At 34.1% G+C, this 18,608-nt stretch overlaps 1 protein-coding gene across 1 annotated transcript; it reads left to right on the top strand.

The window, feature by feature from the left end:
- Nucleotides 1-18,005, top strand: LOC126887840 (zinc finger protein 271-like). Its single transcript, XM_050655727.1, has 2 exons — nucleotides 1-136; nucleotides 13,993-18,005. The coding sequence occupies exons 1-2, from the start codon at nucleotides 73-75 to the stop codon at nucleotides 15,189-15,191; spliced, it is 1,263 nt and encodes a 420-aa protein (XP_050511684.1). The 5' UTR covers nucleotides 1-72; the 3' UTR covers nucleotides 15,192-18,005.
- The last annotated feature ends 603 nt before the right edge of the window (nucleotides 18,006-18,608 follow it).

Genomic DNA, 18,608 nt, shown 5'->3' with positions numbered 1-18,608 from the left:
CTCCAGTGTTATTTATTACAAAATTAGTAGGCCTTCGGTGGCAACAACAACATAAGTTTGGTCCTTCACCCGATGAAACAGCAAAAAACACGATTTATGGTTCACACAAGGCACGAGGTCAAATCTAAATCTAATGGTAAGTGCGTAATCCTTATCTCAATCTCATATCTATCCTAAAAACTTGTATTTAAACAGACACTTTTGTGGTTGAATGGTTTATCGCTTGTCGTTTTGTTGAAATTTGATATGTACTTTGGATGCTTATATCTTCTTCTTCAAGTGCCATCTCCGCGACGGAGGTCGGCAATCATCATAGCTATTCGGACCTTGGAGACGGCTGCTCTGAAAAGTTCGTTTGATGTACATCCGTACCATTCTCTCAGGTTGCGCAGCCACGATATTCTGCGTCTCCCTATGCTTCTTTTTCCTTGAATCTTTCCCTGCATAATGAGTTGAAGTTGTATCTCTCTCCACGTGTAATATGTCCGAGATATTCCAATTTTCTGGTTTTAATTGTATTTAAGACTTCCATTTCTTTATTCACCTTTCTCAGAACCTCTTTGTTTGGGACGTGTTCTGTCCATGATATTTTTAGAATTCTTCTATATACCCACATCTCGAATGATTCCAGTTTTTTCATTGATGCCGCATTCAAGGTCCAAGCTTCCATTCCGTAAAACAGAGTCGAGAAAACGTAGCACCTAGCCAACCTGATGCTTATATACACGATAATATTTTAACTAAATGCATGCTTTTAGATACGGGATATCTTTAAAATAAAAACGTATTTTCAAAGTCTTAAAATACTATACATTTTTAAATACTTCACATTTACTGTACATTTTCAATACTACATTTTATAGTACGGGAAAATTTGGAATCTTATAATTATATAATAGGATACTTATTTGGAATTTTTATTGATCTATTTTTGTAAGAATTAAATATTCGTTTATTTGCTTTATCAAAATTTTAGTTGTTTTATAATGGCAGAAAACGTATCGTTAGAATCTTTGAAAAATACTAGAAAAGGTTTAAAAAGCTCATTAACTAGGTTCGAAAATTACATTAAAACAAAGATAGATAATCAAAGCTCTCCTGACTTGGCTGATTTAGAATCTCGTTTCGAAAATATATCAACGCTACTTGATAGATTTGATGATACGCAATCAATGATTGAAGCCTTGACTAGCAAGGAGGAATTTATTGTAGACAATGATGAAAGAGCTGCATTTGAGGACTCATTTTATACAATTACAAGTAAAGCTAAAAAACTTCTTTCGTACACTTCTAGAATCTCAAATCCACAGGCTACTCAGTCAGCTCAACCTTTTAGCTACATAAAGCTGCCGGACATCTCTCTTTCTTCGTTCTCTGGGCCTTATAAAGATTGGATTTTCTTCAAAGAAACTTTCATTTCTGTAATTGATCAACATCCTCATATGCTACAGTCACAAAAGCTAAACTACCTCAGAATGTCATTAAAAGGCGAACCCCTTCATTTAATTGATACTCTTGAAATATCTGATGCAAACTATGAAATCGCGTGGACCATATTAAATGACAAGTATGAGAATATTGAAAAACTTATAAACAATCAGATTAAAGAACTTTTCAACCTTCCCGTAATTAATAAAGAAACTCACTCCTCCCTAAGTCAACTCTTTGATAACACAAGTAGAATCTTAAAAGCTCTCAAAGCCATAAACGAACCTGTTCAACATTGGGACTCTATCTTAGTATATTTAATAACCACAAAATTAAACTCTAGAGCTAAACATGCTTGGGAATCAAAAAAGACCAAACGTGAGAGGCCTAATCTTAAAAAATTATTGAGTTTTCTTGAAGACAGGTGTGACATGTTCGAATCTATTGAGGAGGACAAGCCTTCCTCCACAAACCATCAACAAATTAGCTATAAAAATAAGTCTTCAAGCTCTAAATCACTTGTGATGTCTGACAATAATCCTACACAATCTTATAAACTCAAATGTACAGTCTGTGATGAAGAACACAGTGTATATAATTGCAATAAATTCCTAAAATTAAATACTAATGGTAGATACAATGAAGCGAAACGCTTAATAGTGCGGCCGATATGTGAAACAATTGCACATTTAATGATACAAGCATATAATTTGGACCACATAAACTACACATATAAAGGTTCAAATTTAGATATGAGGCCATCTCAGATTTTGCCTTTTACAAAAATGGCGGGCATTTAAAATGGAGGCTATACATATGTGTTTAATAGTATGTACCATAACTTTTGAACGAAAAGTCCGATTTCAACCGAATTTGGTATATAGTTTCTTTTTTTGATTTACAAGATGGATGTGGTGAATCAGAAGAATCGGTTTATTAGAAGTTGTGTCTTTACTACTTGTTTATGGAAAAATAGGTTTTTTCCAATTTTTTCCCTCTCTGTATATATTAATTTTTCAAAAAGATAATACCACAAATGAAAAGAGCGTAAAAATATTTTGTAGAAAATATTTTGAACTTTTTAGTCATGTTAATTACCATTTAATAAATGCATAACGTATCTTGACATGTACCTATGTGTGGCAGATTCGTGCAAATATAAGACTTATTGTGCATTTAATGGTAGAAGCATATAATTTGGACCACATATACTACACACATTAAGGTCCAAATTTAGATATAAGGCCATCTTAGATTTTACCTTTTACAAAAATGGCGGGCATTCAAAATGGCGACTATATATATGTGACTAATAGCATTATAACTTTTGAACGAAAAGTCCGATTTCAACCAAATTTGGTATATAGGTTCTTTTTTTGATGTGTAAGACCAAGGTCTTGAACCAGAAGAATAGATTTACCAGAAGTTGTGTTTTTCCTGATTTTTATGTACAAACATGTTGTTTTTTTACCAATTCTTTCACCCTGTATATATTAATTTTTCATAAAGTTAATACCGATGTTAAAAAGAGCGTAAAAATATTTTTCAGGAAATATTTTGAACTCTTTATTTATGTTAATTACCAATTAATAAATGCATAATATATCTTCACATGTACCTATGAAACTATGTGCGGCAGATTTGTGCAAATAATATAAGAATTATTGTGCATTTAATGGTAAAAGCATATAATTTGGACCACACACACTACACATACAAAGATTCAAATTTAGATATGAGGCCATCTCAGATTTTGTCTTTTACAAAAATGGCGGGATTCAAAATTAATCTGTCGCACATAGGTACATGTGAAGATACGTTATGCATTTATTAAACGGTTATTAACATAACTAAAAAGTTGAAAGTCTTTTCTAAAAAATATTTTTACACTCTTTTCAATGGCGGTATTATTTTTTGAAAAATTAATATATACAGGGTGAAAGAATTGAAAAAAAAACAACATATTTTTACATAAAAAACAGGAAAAACACAACTTCTGGTATACCGACTCTTCCGGTTCAAGACCTCGATCTTATTCATAAAAAAAAATAACCTTGATGCCAAATTTGGCTGAAATTGGACTTTTCGTTCAAAAGTTATCGTACTATTAGTCACATATGTATAGCCGCCATTTTGAATGCTCGCCATTTTTGTAAAAGACAACATCTGAGATGACCTTATATCTAAATTTGAACGTTTGTATGTGTCGAATATGTGGTCCAAATTATATGCTTCTACTGTTAAATGCACAATAATTCTTATAAAATTTGCACGAATCTGTCACACATCTGGTACATGTAAAGATACGTTATGCATTTATTAAATGGTAATTAACATAACTAAAAAGTTCAAAATATTCCTAAAACATATTCTTACGCTCTTTTCAATGGTGGTATTACCATTTTGAAAAATTAATACATACAGGGTGAAAAAATTAAAAAAAAATTATTTACATAATATAAAATAGTTTTACATAAAAAACCAGGAAAAACACAACTTCTGGTAAACCGATTCTTCCAGTTCAGGACATCGATCTTGTAAATCACAAAAAGAACCTATGTACCAAATTTGGTTGAAATCGGACTTTTCATTCAAAAGATATCGTGCTATTAGTCACATATGTATAGTCGCCCATTTTGAATGACCGCCATTTTTGTAAAAGGCAAAATCTGAGATGGCGTCATATCTAAATTTGAACCTTTATATTTGCAGTATATGTGGACCAAATTATATGCTTGTATCATTAAATGTGCAATTCTTACAATATTTGCACGAATCTGCCGCACTATAAAGCTTTGTCTCAATTGCCTGAGAAAGGGACATGGTGTGCAACAATGTCATGCCAGTAAGTGCAGAAAATGTTCCAAGCCCCACAATACTCTTTTACACATCGAATCGGAATCTAGGGCAAACTCTGTAGGTCAATTGGAAAATTCATCCACAACCACAGTTGAGGAAAATGCTGTTGGAACTTCTACCTCTAAATCTCATTGCCCAATATTCCTTAACACTTGTACCTTGCTGTCAACTGCCTACTGTAAATATTCTCGACAGCAATGGTCAAACGCAAACCTGTAGAATTCTTTTAGACAATGGCTCTCAATGTAATTTCATAACCAACAAACTTTGTGATAAACTAAACCTTCCGAAAACCAAAATACAAGCCATAATTTCTGGTATTGGTGATTCTTCTTCTAAGGTGACCTCAAGGACGAAGGGCATAATTCAGTCCAGATTAAACCTTTACTCAATCAACTTAAATTGCCTTGTGGTCGAAACTATTACTGGCTTAGTACCTTGTAAAACTTTTAACAAAAATCAATTAAATATTCCACCCAATCTAATTTTGGCTGATCCCAGCTTTGATGTTAGTGCTCCAATAGATATATTGGTTGGGGCAGATACTTTTTGGGATTTATTATGTATACGGCAACATAAGTTAGGTCCAAATGCACCAGTCTTACAAAAGACTCAATTAGGTTGGATAGCTTCAGGTCCACTTAATCTAAGTAGTAAGTTCAATGAAAAATTTCTTTGTTATTTTAATACTATTGATTTAAATCAACAGCTGGAAAAATTCTGGCAATTAGAAAGTGTAAAGGAAACTCCTCACCTTTTACAGGAGGAAATATTTTGTGAACAGCATTTTCAAACAAATACTTGTCGGGACAATACTGGTAGGTTTGAGGTAACAATTCCCTTTAAGTTAGATACTTCAAAGCTCGGGGATTCCTTTCAAATTGCAAGAAACAAATTCTACTCTATGGAAATAAAAATGCTAAAAAACGATCCTCTTAAAACTCAATACACTGAATTCATATCAGAATACTTAGAACTAGGTCATAATATGACTAAACAAGAATCTATGAACGACTATAGTGGGTTTTTCTTACCCCATCACGCTGTTTTCAAACCCTCTAGCACTAGTACAAAACTTCGTGTAGTCTTCGATGGCTCAGCGAAATCTACCTCTGGCTTATCTGTGAACGATCTCATGATGGTTGGCCCCAATATCCAAGATGATTTATTCTCTGTAGCAATTCGTTTCCGAAAACACAATATTGTCATTTCAGCAGATTTGGCCAAAATGTATCGGCAAATACTTGTAATCAAGGAACAACGCCAATTCCAAAAAATACTCTGGCGATTTGATCCAACTGAGCCGTTGTCAATCTTTGAACTAAACACTGTAACTTATGGCCTAGCATCTAGTGCATTCTTAGCCACAAGATGTCTACGAAAAATAGCCGATGATATTAAGAAATCTAATTCCAAACTAAGCTTCGTAATAGAACACGATTTCTATGTTGACGACCTTCTTTCTGGTGCTGATAGCCTAGACTAGAAGAAGTCTTATATATCAAAACTTCTTTGATACAAATCTCCAAATCTTATGGCATGGATATTCGAAAATGGAACTCTAATAATTTGATGCTTATTGGTGATGCTAATCAATTAGAAACTATTGAAATAGGAAACTCAGAAACTAGTAAAACTCTTGGACTTAATTGGAATCCTCAGTCAGATATCTTATCATATTCAGTTATTCAACCTTCGCTAGTCACTGTAAGTAAAAGATCTATTCTTAGTTCTATCTCTCAGCTTTTTGACCCACTAGGTTTATTATCTCAATTGACTATAAATGCTAAGATCCTTATCCAACAACTTTGGCAATTACATGTATCATGGGACGAATCTGTGCCAGCATCAATTCACACAAAATGGTCCACATTTCAAAGATACTTAAAGCTAATAACTGAACTTAAAATACCTAGACTTGTTTTGATCAATGATAGAAAGGTCGTAGAATTGATAGGATTTGCAGATGCTTCCGAATTAGCCTATGGCTGCTGTGTCTATCTTCGCTCCACAGATTTCTCTGGTAATTCTGTGTCACTTGCTATGTGCAAAAACCCGTGTGGCTCCTTTATAAATGGTTACTATTCCAAGATTAGAACTTTGTTCAGCCTTACTTTTGGCCGAATTAATGGATAAGGTAAAATCTTCACTACACTTACATGTAGATAAAATCTTATATTTTTCTGATTCTACTATAACACTATCTTGGATTAATACTTCTATTACTTCTCCTCGCCTATTAAAGGTGTTTGTAGCAAACAGAGTGGCACAGATTCAATCTTTAACTAAAACTACCGATTGAAGATACATAAATACAAAATAAAATCCCGCTGATTTACTAACCCGTGGAATTTCCACACTTGAGCTGATAAATTCCGATATTTGGTGGAATGGCCCCAAATGTCTGAACAGCTTCGATTATGAATCTAATAAAACCTTCGTACCTTCGTCGTATGAGAATCTTCCAGAAACAAAGCCCAAGGTTTTAATGGCCACCTTATCTCCTGTGACAGAATTTCTAGAAATTGCTAAACTCAATGATTACTCCACACTTGGAAAACTTTAAAGAGTTTTTGCTATGTACTACGTTTTAGTCATTTTTGTCGCACCAGTTCTTCCGAGAGAGACTTAGGTCCCTTGACATGTGAAGAATTGGGAAATTCCTTAAAACAATTAACTCGCATTTGTCAACAGGAATCATTCCTCCTAGAAATTAAATCATTAAAGGTGAACAAATTGAATCCTTCTGATGGCTTGTTTTCTTTAAACCCCTTTATAGATGATTCAGGTATCTGAGTGGGAGGACGCTTGGGTAAATCCCAATTTAACTATGATGAAAAACATCCAGCTATTCTTCCTAAAAACCATCATCTCACTAAACTCTATGCTGAATCTAAACATATTGCTCTTCTTCATGCTGGACCTCAATCCTCAATGGTGGACCTCAATGAAATCGTTCATAATTGTTGATGGATTCGACCGTTACTTGATGGAAGTTCATTTTATCTCACAATAAAACACTGAAAAACGTTTGTTTTTCTATACTTCCACAAAATTTATTACAACTATGTTATTACTACAGCTGTATCACTTGAGAAAGGCACTTTGCCGAAACAGCTGTAGTAATAACATAGTTGTAATAAATTTTGTGGAAGTATAGAAAAACAAACGTTTTTCAGTGGTTCATAATTGTATTCGATGCTTTTGTTTTAACGCTAAAACTGTTAAGTACCTGATGTCAGATCTAACCAATTGATCGAACGCGACCTTCTCGACCCTTTTCGATATGTGGCACTGATTATGCAGGCCCATTTAAGTTACGCGACAAAAAACTCGCAATTATAAGGTCCAAAAATGTTATATATGCCTATTTGTTTGTTTTAGTACAAAAGCTGTACACTTAGAATTGGTCAGTGACCTTACCACAGAATGTTTCATAGCCTCACTTCGTCGCTTTACATCGCGACGTGGTATTTGTCGAAAAATATTTTCGGATCACGGTACTAATTTTAGGGGTGCAAAAAATGAATTAAGGAAATTCTTTGAGATCAATTCAGGCGAGATTCAGACTAGACTCAGTCAGGAAAGCATTGATTGGCGGTTTATTCCGCCTAATTCTCCGCACTTTGGCGGACTTTGGGAAGCCGGTGTTAAATCGTTTAAGCATCATTTGCGCCGTAGTATCGGCGAAAATATTTTAACATTTGAAGAGTTTTCAACCCTCTTAACTCAAATAGAGTCTTGTTTAAATTCCCGACCAATTTCTCCCCGATCTGATGACCCTAATGATCCTAGTCCTTTGACACCTGCGCACTTTTTGATAGGGGAACAACTTTTCTCTATACCAGACCACAATTGGCTTGATGTTAATGAAAATCGTCTCAACAAGTATCAGCTGATCCAACAAAGACTTCTATTATTTTGGAAGAGATGGTCATCCGAATACATTTCACAACTACAATCTCGAAACAAATGGAAGAAATCAGAGCCCCAAGTATTGACTTCGAGTACACTGGTACTAATCAAGGAGGGTGGGCTTCCTCCTCTCAAATGGTCTTTAGGTCGTGTGCAAACGACCTTTCCCGGAAGTGATGGTGTCATCCGTAGTGCAATGGTGAAAACTGCAATTGGAGTGATTCATCGTCCAGTAGTTAAATTGTGCGTCTTGCCTTGTGCTTAAAGGCATATCAGCCTTCAAGGGAGGCGGCTATGTTAAGTACTTGAACATTCTTATTTTTGTAACCGGCAACATTGGTTCTTCTTCTGCCCACAGCAGCCGTTGTGACAGCCGACAAGAATGCATGCGCAGAGAGAAAAAAGAAGATTTTTTTTTCTAACCTAATAGACATTACACACTCATGTGAAAATCATTTGTTCTATTTGTTGTAGTATTTCTGAAATTAAAATAGCAAAGTGTACTCTCCAGTGTTATTTATTACAAAATTAGTAGGCCTTAGGTGGCAACCAGAGGCGTGCGGTCCATGGAAGCGGGGGAAGCACCGCTTCCCTATACTTCGATATAAGAAAATATATTATTAATTAATATTTAATTATCAACAAATTTTCCCTAATCTAAATAATCTATTATGTAGGCAATAGGATCGAAAATATAAAAAATTTATCGCATAAACGAACTCAAATAATAATATACACACAATTTAACGCATCTTATACCAAGAGTCCGTGCCTGTACGGAAGCTCTTTAAAATCAGCGCAGTTGATCCATTCAAATGTTGGCCATTCGTGGTCAGGGTTTAATGACCGCACTGGCAAGTCATCTTGAGTTCGCGCGAATTTTCCTACGCTGGAAGCGCTACTCTCGTCGCCTTACGGCCAGCATTTACTTATGTCAGTCGAAATTCGTAGGTTTACGAGGCGATGTTTTTTTAAATTGTAAATTTTGTGCTGTCGTTTATCTTTTTCTGCAATGGAAGGAGCGAGTGGACCGTCCTGTGGATTTATGAATAATATAGAAAACTGTGTTTGTATTTGTATTGTGTGTAGTTTATTAAAAAAAGGATTTTCAAGTCGAAGTTATCAAGAGAAAGTGGACATTATTAAGTCTGGTAGGTCAAAGGAGCCCATTAATTTGGAGACAAAAGTGGAAAAATCGGCAAAGAAATTTACCAGACATTTCCATGTGGGTTTTTATGAAAAATATGAATGGTTAACTGGCTGCAAAATTGTATCAAAATTATTTTGTTGGCCCTGTATTGGAACTCTGTCGGCATTACAGATTTAAATAATTTTCACAAAAGTGTAAAGCGACATGTAAATAGTAAGTGCCATTTAAGTGCTACAATTAAAGAAAAAACATTCGGGGCATATCGCATTGAACATAGTTTGGACAATCATTTAAAAATAAGCCATAGACTTCACAGTGAAAGCGTTAAGAAAAATAGGGATGTGTTAAAACGGTTGATTGATGTAACCTGTTTCTTGGGAGAACATGAATTAAGTTTCAGAGGTCATAATGAAACAAGTGAATCGGCCAATCGAGGAAATTATATAGACCTTGTAAATTTTTTGGCAAAATATGATGAAACCCTAAAAAATCATTTTATTAATTCCACAGTTTTCCGAGGTACCTCAAACAGAATCCAAAATAACTTAATTAAATGTACTGCTGACGTTGTAATGGATCATATTAAAAATGAGATAAAAAAAGCTCCATTTGTTTCAATTGCACTTGATGAAACAACATATGTAACCAATTTTTGTCAGTTATCTATTGTTGTGCGATATGTGGTTGATTGTATTCCTCAAGAGAGATTTTTAGAATTCGTGAACATAACTGGCGATCGGACTGCAGAGGCTATGTTTCAAATTGTGTGTGATACTATTTCTAAGCTAGAATGTAATTCCAAGCTTGTCGCTCAGAGCTATGATGGTGCTGCAGTAATGGCTGGTCATTTAGCAGGTCTTCAAGCTAAAGTAAAGGAACAGTTTAAACATGCAATTTTTGTTCACTGTTTAGCACACAGACTTAATTTGGTTTTATTTCGAGGCATGGACAATATTAAAGACGTTAAAGTTTTGCATCATATTTTTCAAAGTCATCAAAAAGAACGCATGCTTTGGATATAAACGTTCAGAAAAGGTTTCCAAAAGTTGCTCGGTGTTTCAATGCCGTGATTCATTGATGGACTTTTTTCAAGACGTTTGGGATAATAAAGAAAAATGGGATGCTGAGACTGTTACTGCTGCTAAGGGGTACTTACATTGGCTTAAAGAAAATTTCGATGTCAATTTTTTGCTAAATGTTTTTGTAGAGATTTTTCCTTTTACTGATATTTTATTTGACATTTTACAGACGAAGTCAAATGACATTGGATTTTGTATAAGACAAATAGATGAGTTTCGAAATACACTAATTAAAAAACGAGAGCAGTTCAAAAATATTTGGGAGAAAACTGTAACTATGGGGTTAGAACCTGAAAGTAAAAGAATAAAGATTGCTAATGTCGGCGATAGAGAGACTCCTATCGACGATTATACATCGAAATTTTTGACAATATCATACAACAAATGAATTCTCGATTTCAAAATTTTAACGAATTAAAATTTGTAGAATTATGTAATTTTAATATATCCAATTATAACTCATCAAAATTTCCCACAGAGGCATTTAATTCCCTACGATTAAATTATGGAAATTTTTTTGATGTCCCAGCTTTGAACTCTCAGTTAAGTGTCGTTTATGAAACAAGTGACATTAGTGAAAAAGTAATTCCCAGGAATCTGTTAAATTTTTTAAACACTACTGGTTTAAATAAGTCCCTGTATGAAGTGGTCAAATTGTGTGAATTAGTACTAACTATCCCAGCCACAAGTGCATCAGTTGAACGCAGTTTTTCAGTGTTAAAACGCATTAAAAGTTTTACACGAAATTCAACCAGCGAAGACAGACTTTCCAAGTTAGCCCTATTATCTATTGAAAAAGAATGTATTAAACAATTGTCAGAAAATCCAAAATTTTACGACGATGTTATAGACAAATTTGCACTGGTTGATAGGAGAATAGACCTCAAATATAAATAAGTGTTAAAAGGTGCGTGTTGTGGAAATACCTCGGAATATAATAACAATTTTAAATGGAACTCTTCTTTTTAAGTTTAAAGAAACTAAGCCCAGAGTCGAGGTCCGAGTAAGCAATACAGATCGATAAGTCACTAGAAACAGCTGGAATGGAGCACCTCACGCTGGACTGCATTGATCGGGGTAGGATTTCGTGTGTGAGTCCTTGTACCCAGGACTCCCACATGATAAGCACTTTGCTGATAGAGAGCCCCTATAGCGCATCAGAGTGCTATCGTGGGGGAAGTGGATGGTCTGGAGCATTGGGGCGGGATGGAGTGACGGCCGCTTCTAGGAGTAAATCCTCCTCTCCCCAATGAATTGTATCACCTGAATGTCTTTCTCAAGGGGCGTGCAAGTCTCTCAGTCTGGGTTAAACACTTGCTGATTTTTATCCTTGCTTGCTTCGTTTTACAGGTAATTTTTTATAGTTTTTGTTTTTAATCCATATAAGTTAACAAGTAGTATAATATTAGGTATATATCTACTATTTACCTATTAAGTAGGTACATATTTATCACATAGTATATATTTTGATCTCGACCTCCGTAAGAAAATAATTTTATACTCTTACTGAATCGCTTCCCCTTCTGAAAATGTCACCACACGCCACTGGTGGCAACAACAACATACTGGGTAGGCAATAAAGCAGTAATGCCTGGTTGCACCAACGAATCTTAAGCTCCAGCTTAGCCCAGCTCAGCTTATATATAGGGATCGTCTATCTTATCACGTCTTAATTGATAAGTTTAAGATACAGTCGACGTGGCAAGCTGAAAATTGATCTAAGACTCATTGAGAGTTATCTCATCTTCATAACAACACACTACACATCTTCCATGGTCCAATATCACAACATACTCTGTCAGACTTCTCATACCTTCCTACTCCCCCCCATATTTTACAATCATTTCATTTTTAACCAATTTGATGTCAGGTCTCTGGAGGACTTAGTTTCATCAAGCTACTCTAGTCTCATTTTCAATCAGATAAAAACAAAACAGTATTTCTATAATTATCATATCACTTTTTCTATCATTATCCAATTTATGTTGGGTCGACTACCAAGCAAGTTATCAGTCATTAAACAATTATCATTTAATCAATACACTTAAAATCGTACACATATGTACACATTACATACTATTTTGTGTTCCTAGTATAAGGCCTTTACCATTATTTGTCTAATTGTATTGATAATTTCATACCACTAATACAACACCTATTGGTATTGTTGACTGCATAACTTCCTGTAACGTAAACATTTTATTTCCCTATTTGAATACTTAATTAATGCATTATTTCAAGGGAAAAATTTTTCATATTTTGCGAACATCTTTTATTTTTAATATTTGTAAATTTGATACTGTTTTTTATCTTAAAACATTCAAAATAATCTTTCACGTTGTGGCTGAAGTAATATTACAACTAGGTTGCATTGACAGTTCTTAATGTCATTTTGGGTTGCTCTTGAATTCAGTTGTCAGTTGGCCATTGAAATCCAATATGTGAGGTTTTCTCCAATAAAAAATTCCAACCACGAGGGGAGAGTCCTGTGTTGCCCTGGGTAACATCCAGGTTTATCTATAACATCCGATGAATTTTATATAAATATGTAAAATAACTTTATGATTTACATTTAAAGGGTTTTTACCCTATACATTTTGGTGGCTCAGGCATGCAGATTTTGTAAGTATGGCCTCTTGTTCTTGAAAACCTCTGTCAATTTTAACTTCTATCTCATTTAATTAGGTTATACTTAATTTTAGGGCTTTTAAACACTGATGATGGATTCCTTAATCCGAAAACCTTTTGTATTGTGACCCTTATTTAGGGTATTTTAATATATACCTTTTACAAAAAACTTGGTATTTTTGTGATTTATGGTATACAGCCAGCTACAGGAAGTTTATTTTCCTCGTGGATTTTCTTAGATAATAATATATTTTAGTATTATTTTTGTATCTATGTATTATTAATATTATTATGTATTTAAAATAACATTCATATAAACTCAAAATTTGGTGTTAGTTTTGAGGGTAAACTGAATGTAAAACCAAATTGTTTTCAGTGTGGTGGGATGTAAAGTAACATGTTGTTTTATATGCCATTAGATTGAAAACTTAGTCTTTCAAAACCAAATACTCACAATGTCGGGATAGTATCATGAATCGAATGAACTATCTTTCAATAAAGTCGTCCCAGTAACGCAACTCAGAAATATTGGCAATATCATTTTAAAGTCTCGTACTTTAAAATGTATCATATGTATCTGAATTGTCGATATTAATGAGTCAGATTAAATTAAATTATTAGAAGAATTTTTTACTACGCAACAACATTTATTTAATTTATTAATATTTTGTATTTTGATAACGACGTCTGAGGTGTAAGTTGAAATATCAATAAAATCATTTTTTCAAGTTAAATTGTGGCTTATTTCCCAATTAGAATAGTTAATTATCTGCCAAGAATAGTTATATTAACTTATCGCGAAACGTTAAAAATAACTTCAGTGGTACATCACAGGGCTGATTGTCTTTTACATTTATAAAGATCTATACAAACATTTATTATTTGCAAGGTTTACTTAGCAGTAAAAAATGTCTATTTCGGTGTTTGTTTTAGGTTTTCTCAAAGAAGAGGACACATTGAAAATTATGAAAATTGAAAATGTACTTTCACATAATAAAGACCAAAGTCTGAGTCGACCTACTGAAGAAAAAACATTAAAATGTGAAATTTGTTTTAAGCAATTTAGTCGAGCAGATTCTTTAAAACGCCATTTGAGAACTCATAGTGGAGAAAAACCGTACAAGTGTGACATTTGTTTAAAACGGTTTACTACCCCAAGTGATTTGAGAATCCACTTGAGACTGCACACTGGAGAAAAACCTCACAAGTGTGAAATTTGTTTTAACCAGTTTATTACAGCAAGAAATTTGAAGGTTCATTTGAGAGTGCATACTGGAGAAAAGCCTTATAAGTGTGAAGTTTGTTTTAAGCTGTTTACTACAGGAAGTCATTTGAAAAGACATTTGAGAGTGCACACTGGAGAAAAGCCTTACAAGTGTGAAATGTGTTCTAAGCAATTTAGTCAAGTAGGTGTTTTGAAAAAGCATTTGAGAGTGCACACTGGAGAAAAACCATACAAGTGTAAAATTTGTTTTAAGCTATTTTCCCAGGTAAGTAATTTGGAAAAACACATACGAGTGCACACTGGGGAAAAACATCACAAGTGTGAAATTTGTTTTAAGCAGTTTAGTCAAGAAGATGTTTTGAAAAATCATTTGAGAATTCATACTGGAGAAAAACCGTACAACTGTGAAATTTGTTTAAAACAGTGTATTACTGCAAGTACTTTGAAAAGCCACTTGAGAGTGCACACAGGAGAAAGGCCTTACAAGTGTGAAATTTGTTTTAAACAGTTTAGTCATTCAAATCGTTTGAAAAGCCACATAAGACTGCACACTGGAGAAAAGCCTTACAAGTGTGAAACATGTTATAAGCCGTTTAGTAGAGCAGATGATTTGAAAAAACATTTGAGAGTTCACACTGGTGAAAAACCTTACAAGTGTGAAATTTGTTTAAAGGAGTTTGCTAGAAAAAGTGATTTTACTCAACATATGAGAGTTCACACTGGAGAAAAACCTTACATGTGTGAAATTTGTTGTAAGCAGTTCTCTCAACTAGGTAATATTAAACGACATATGCGATCGCATGCTGGAGGAAAACCTTACAAGTGTAAAATTTGTTTCAAGCATTTTGCTCATGCATGTTCTTTGAAAAATCATATGAGAGTGCACACTGAAGAAAGGGCATTTTAGGGGAGGTACTGGATAGGCAAAAAATAAAGTACTCAAAATGCCTAAACCTCTTAACCTTTTTAACCCTTAACCGGAGACATACTGTAGCTATTGTGCTAAACTACAATGGCATCACCAGGATGATCCTAAGGGGGGTTACAACTATTGGAGGGTCGCCGGGGGTATGGAATAGTAATGGTGTTAAGCTTATAGAGCTCAAAGTATGGGGGGGGGGGTTACAACCCTCAAAACCCCCCTGGTTACGACACTGCTAAAATATATCTCTCTCTTGTCGTTTCCCCATTACTGAGGGTCGTGATTTCTTCCAATATTCCTAACAACTTTTTTCCATTGGGCTCTATCTTCAGCTGCTCTAAGAGTTTTCAGCTGAATTTTTAATTTGGTCGGGTCGGACCATCTAGTTGGTGATCGTCCTCTTGATCTTCTCCCATAAACGTTTCCAGAAACAATCTCTCCAAACTATCGTCACCTCTGCGACAGCCTTTTTTTAATCTCCAGTAGGTTTAGGGACATCTTGGATATTAGTGCACCCTAATGTGTCTGTGTAGATTTTGGCATTGGATCCGACCATCACTTGTAACACCGTTGCCGTATCCTCTATTTTTTCATACTATCACGTTACAATTTTTTGTGATATTATACACGAGCGGGACACCCTCAAAAAAGCGCTTAGTTTTCGAGATACTGACCACGGAGGGGTGAATGGCTAATTTTATTTATACTTTATATTTTCGAGGGTGCTGAAAACGAAAATGAGGTTTATTTTCAATTTTATGTGGGGGAACATTGTCAAAATCACAATTTTAACCTAAAAATAATAAAAAAATGAAATCACGTTTTTTGCGTTTACCTCGCTACAACTCTGTTCCATTTTAATATTTTTTTCTGAAATTTTTACAGTAAAGTTTAAAATTTAGCTTCTTAATCACGTTTATTTGAAAGTAGAGAGTACAAAGAAGTTTTCTGGTAAGTTTTAGATCAAAATGTTTTATAGAAAAAAAAATAGTGCAACTTTTAATGTCGACATTAGAAATCCCCAATATAACGCTTATTTTTTTAGGGACAGACAATGTAGGTCTAATTTCTCACCTTTAGTACTATCCCTGGATTATAAGCTTTCATTTGACACCTCATTTGTCATTCTACCTAGTATAATGTACATTTAACATTGATTGAAATTATGAAAGAAATGGCATGGCAACACTGTGATGCACAAATGTAAGATTCAGCTGTGCGTTACATAGGGTGCACTAATATCCAAGATGTCCGGTTTAGAATGGAAACGTTTGTCCTATGAGATGTTCAAGGTATGCGCAGCAATCTTCTCCAGCAACACATCTCAAAGGCATCAATTTTTTGGCGCTCGCATGCGCGAAGAGTCCAAGTCTCTGCCCCGTATAGAAATATTGAGAATACAAGGGTATTCACCAGTCTCATCTTGATATTTTGAGAGATATATCTGTCTTTTCAAACTCTAGTTGGGCACTCATCGCATTTTTTGCATACCAATACGTCTCCGAACTTCTACTTCACAGTTACCATCGTTAGTTATACTAGACCCGAGATAGACAAAGATGTTTACTATCTAGTATTTCTGTAACATGTTAGTGAGTTGAATAGTGTCGAATCTGTCGACCACCATTATTTTTGTCTTAGCTTTATTGATTTTCAGACCAACTTTATTGCTTTTGTACTCAACTCTTCGCAGGAGATCAAACATTTCTTGCTCATTTGCTGCTATAAGTGTAGTGTCATCAGCTACTGTTACTTCACCGGCCCGTTCCTTCTAAAGCGATCCTCATGACATGTTCACCATAAATGTTGAATAAATCAGGTGACAACATGCATCCTTGTCCAACACCTCTCTCGGTCTTGAATTGGTTTGAGAACTTCTGATCTAGTCGTACTGTTGCTATATTAGACTGGTACAGATTTTTAATAATGTCACCAGGTGCATTGGTGTGCCCATTTATATTAAAATGGACCACAGATTTATCCAGCTTACACAATCAAATGCTTTTTGGTAGTCAACGAAGCATATAATCATAAAGTAATACTTGAAATTCTCTAGACTTATCAACGAGTTGTTTCAGGTTCAGAATTTGTTCCCGTGTACCTTTACTCTTTACAAACTCCGCTTGTTCCTGAGGTATTATGTAGATAGGTTTTAAATCTGTTTTTGATGATATGCAACAAGATTTTACTAGCTAAACTATATGCTAGAAACATATTCTAAAGATTATTTCTCAAAGTGTTTAAAGAATAAAAATTCACTCGGAAAATAATCATGGCAATAAGTTCAATTTTCAATCTGCGATCCCGAGACCGTAAGAGCCGAACGAGGTGCAATGTGTGCAAAAATTCATCTGCCGAACGAGGTGCAATGTGTGCAAAAAATTCATCTGTGCCGAACACCAAATTAAAGTTTGTCCAGGATGTTCTGAAAATCAATAATGTTCACACAGTTATTAAAATTCGTTAGTTATATTTGTGCTAAAAAGTTGTTTTTAATAAATTCATTCAAACATTACTTTTTGACTTATTTTTTAATGGGGTGCTAGTGTACCCCAGGCTAGTGTAAGTGTAATTTTAAATGGGTACGGTTTAAAGGTTAAGGCTACTGAGGTGTTTAATCATATACTAGAGGTTCTGAAATCTTTATATCTAAAAAATTATTATTAATAAAAAAAAGAATGTGTGTGTACTTTGTACGCACATAAGAAGTTATACTTCTATTATACAGGGTGTCTGCGTAACTTTGCACCATATGGGAAACTTTTTTAATATCAATTTTACGAAAAAAGTCATTCTTTATAAAGTGCTCTGCATAGTCTAAAACCTAAAATGCAATCATCAGATATCAAATTTTGTCAACAGTATACGAGGTATGTCAAAAAATATTAATTTCGCTCAAGAGCAAACTACCTTTATACTTCAAAATATCAAAAAATTTTATTATGAAAAGTTATTTGTAATTAAAAACCATATTCAAATATGCAATAACAGCCTTCTACGTGAAAAAAAAATTCTGAGATTTTCCTAAATTACCGATTCCGAACATCATTTTTATTTATTAGACATGTAATAACTCTTATTAATAATTTTAGGAAAAAAACTTATTCTTCATAAAAATCTGTGCATGGTCTAAACCTCAAGATAAAACCATCAGTTTTCCAAGTTTGTTAATTTTATACGAGGTGTGTCAAATAATATGAATTTAGAAAGAATATAGAAAGAATTCTTTCTAAATTCATATTATTTGATACACCTCGTATAAAATTAACAAACTTGGATAACGGATGGTTGCATCTTGAGGTTTAGACCATGCACAGATTTTTATGAAGAATACCTTTTTTTCCTAAAATTATTAATAAAAGAGTTATTACAGGTCTAATAAATAAAAATGATGTTCGGAAT

Source organism: Diabrotica virgifera, chromosome 7 (genome assembly GCF_917563875.1).
Source record: "Diabrotica virgifera virgifera chromosome 7, PGI_DIABVI_V3a".
NCBI lineage: Eukaryota > Metazoa > Arthropoda > Insecta > Coleoptera > Chrysomelidae > Diabrotica > Diabrotica virgifera.
Note: the sequence above shows the minus strand (reverse complement) of the source record. Positions and strands in the feature narration are given on the sequence as shown.

Bases quoted from the DNA above. Each gene is read 5' to 3' on its own strand.
- LOC126887840 (XM_050655727.1), top strand. From the start codon at position 73: ATGAAACAGCAAAAAACACGATTTATGGTTCACACAAGGCACGAGGTC. The intron at 137-13,992 runs GTAAGTGCGTAA...TGTTTGTTTTAG, and splicing joins GGTCAAATCTAAATCTAATG to GTTTTCTCAAAGAAGAGGAC.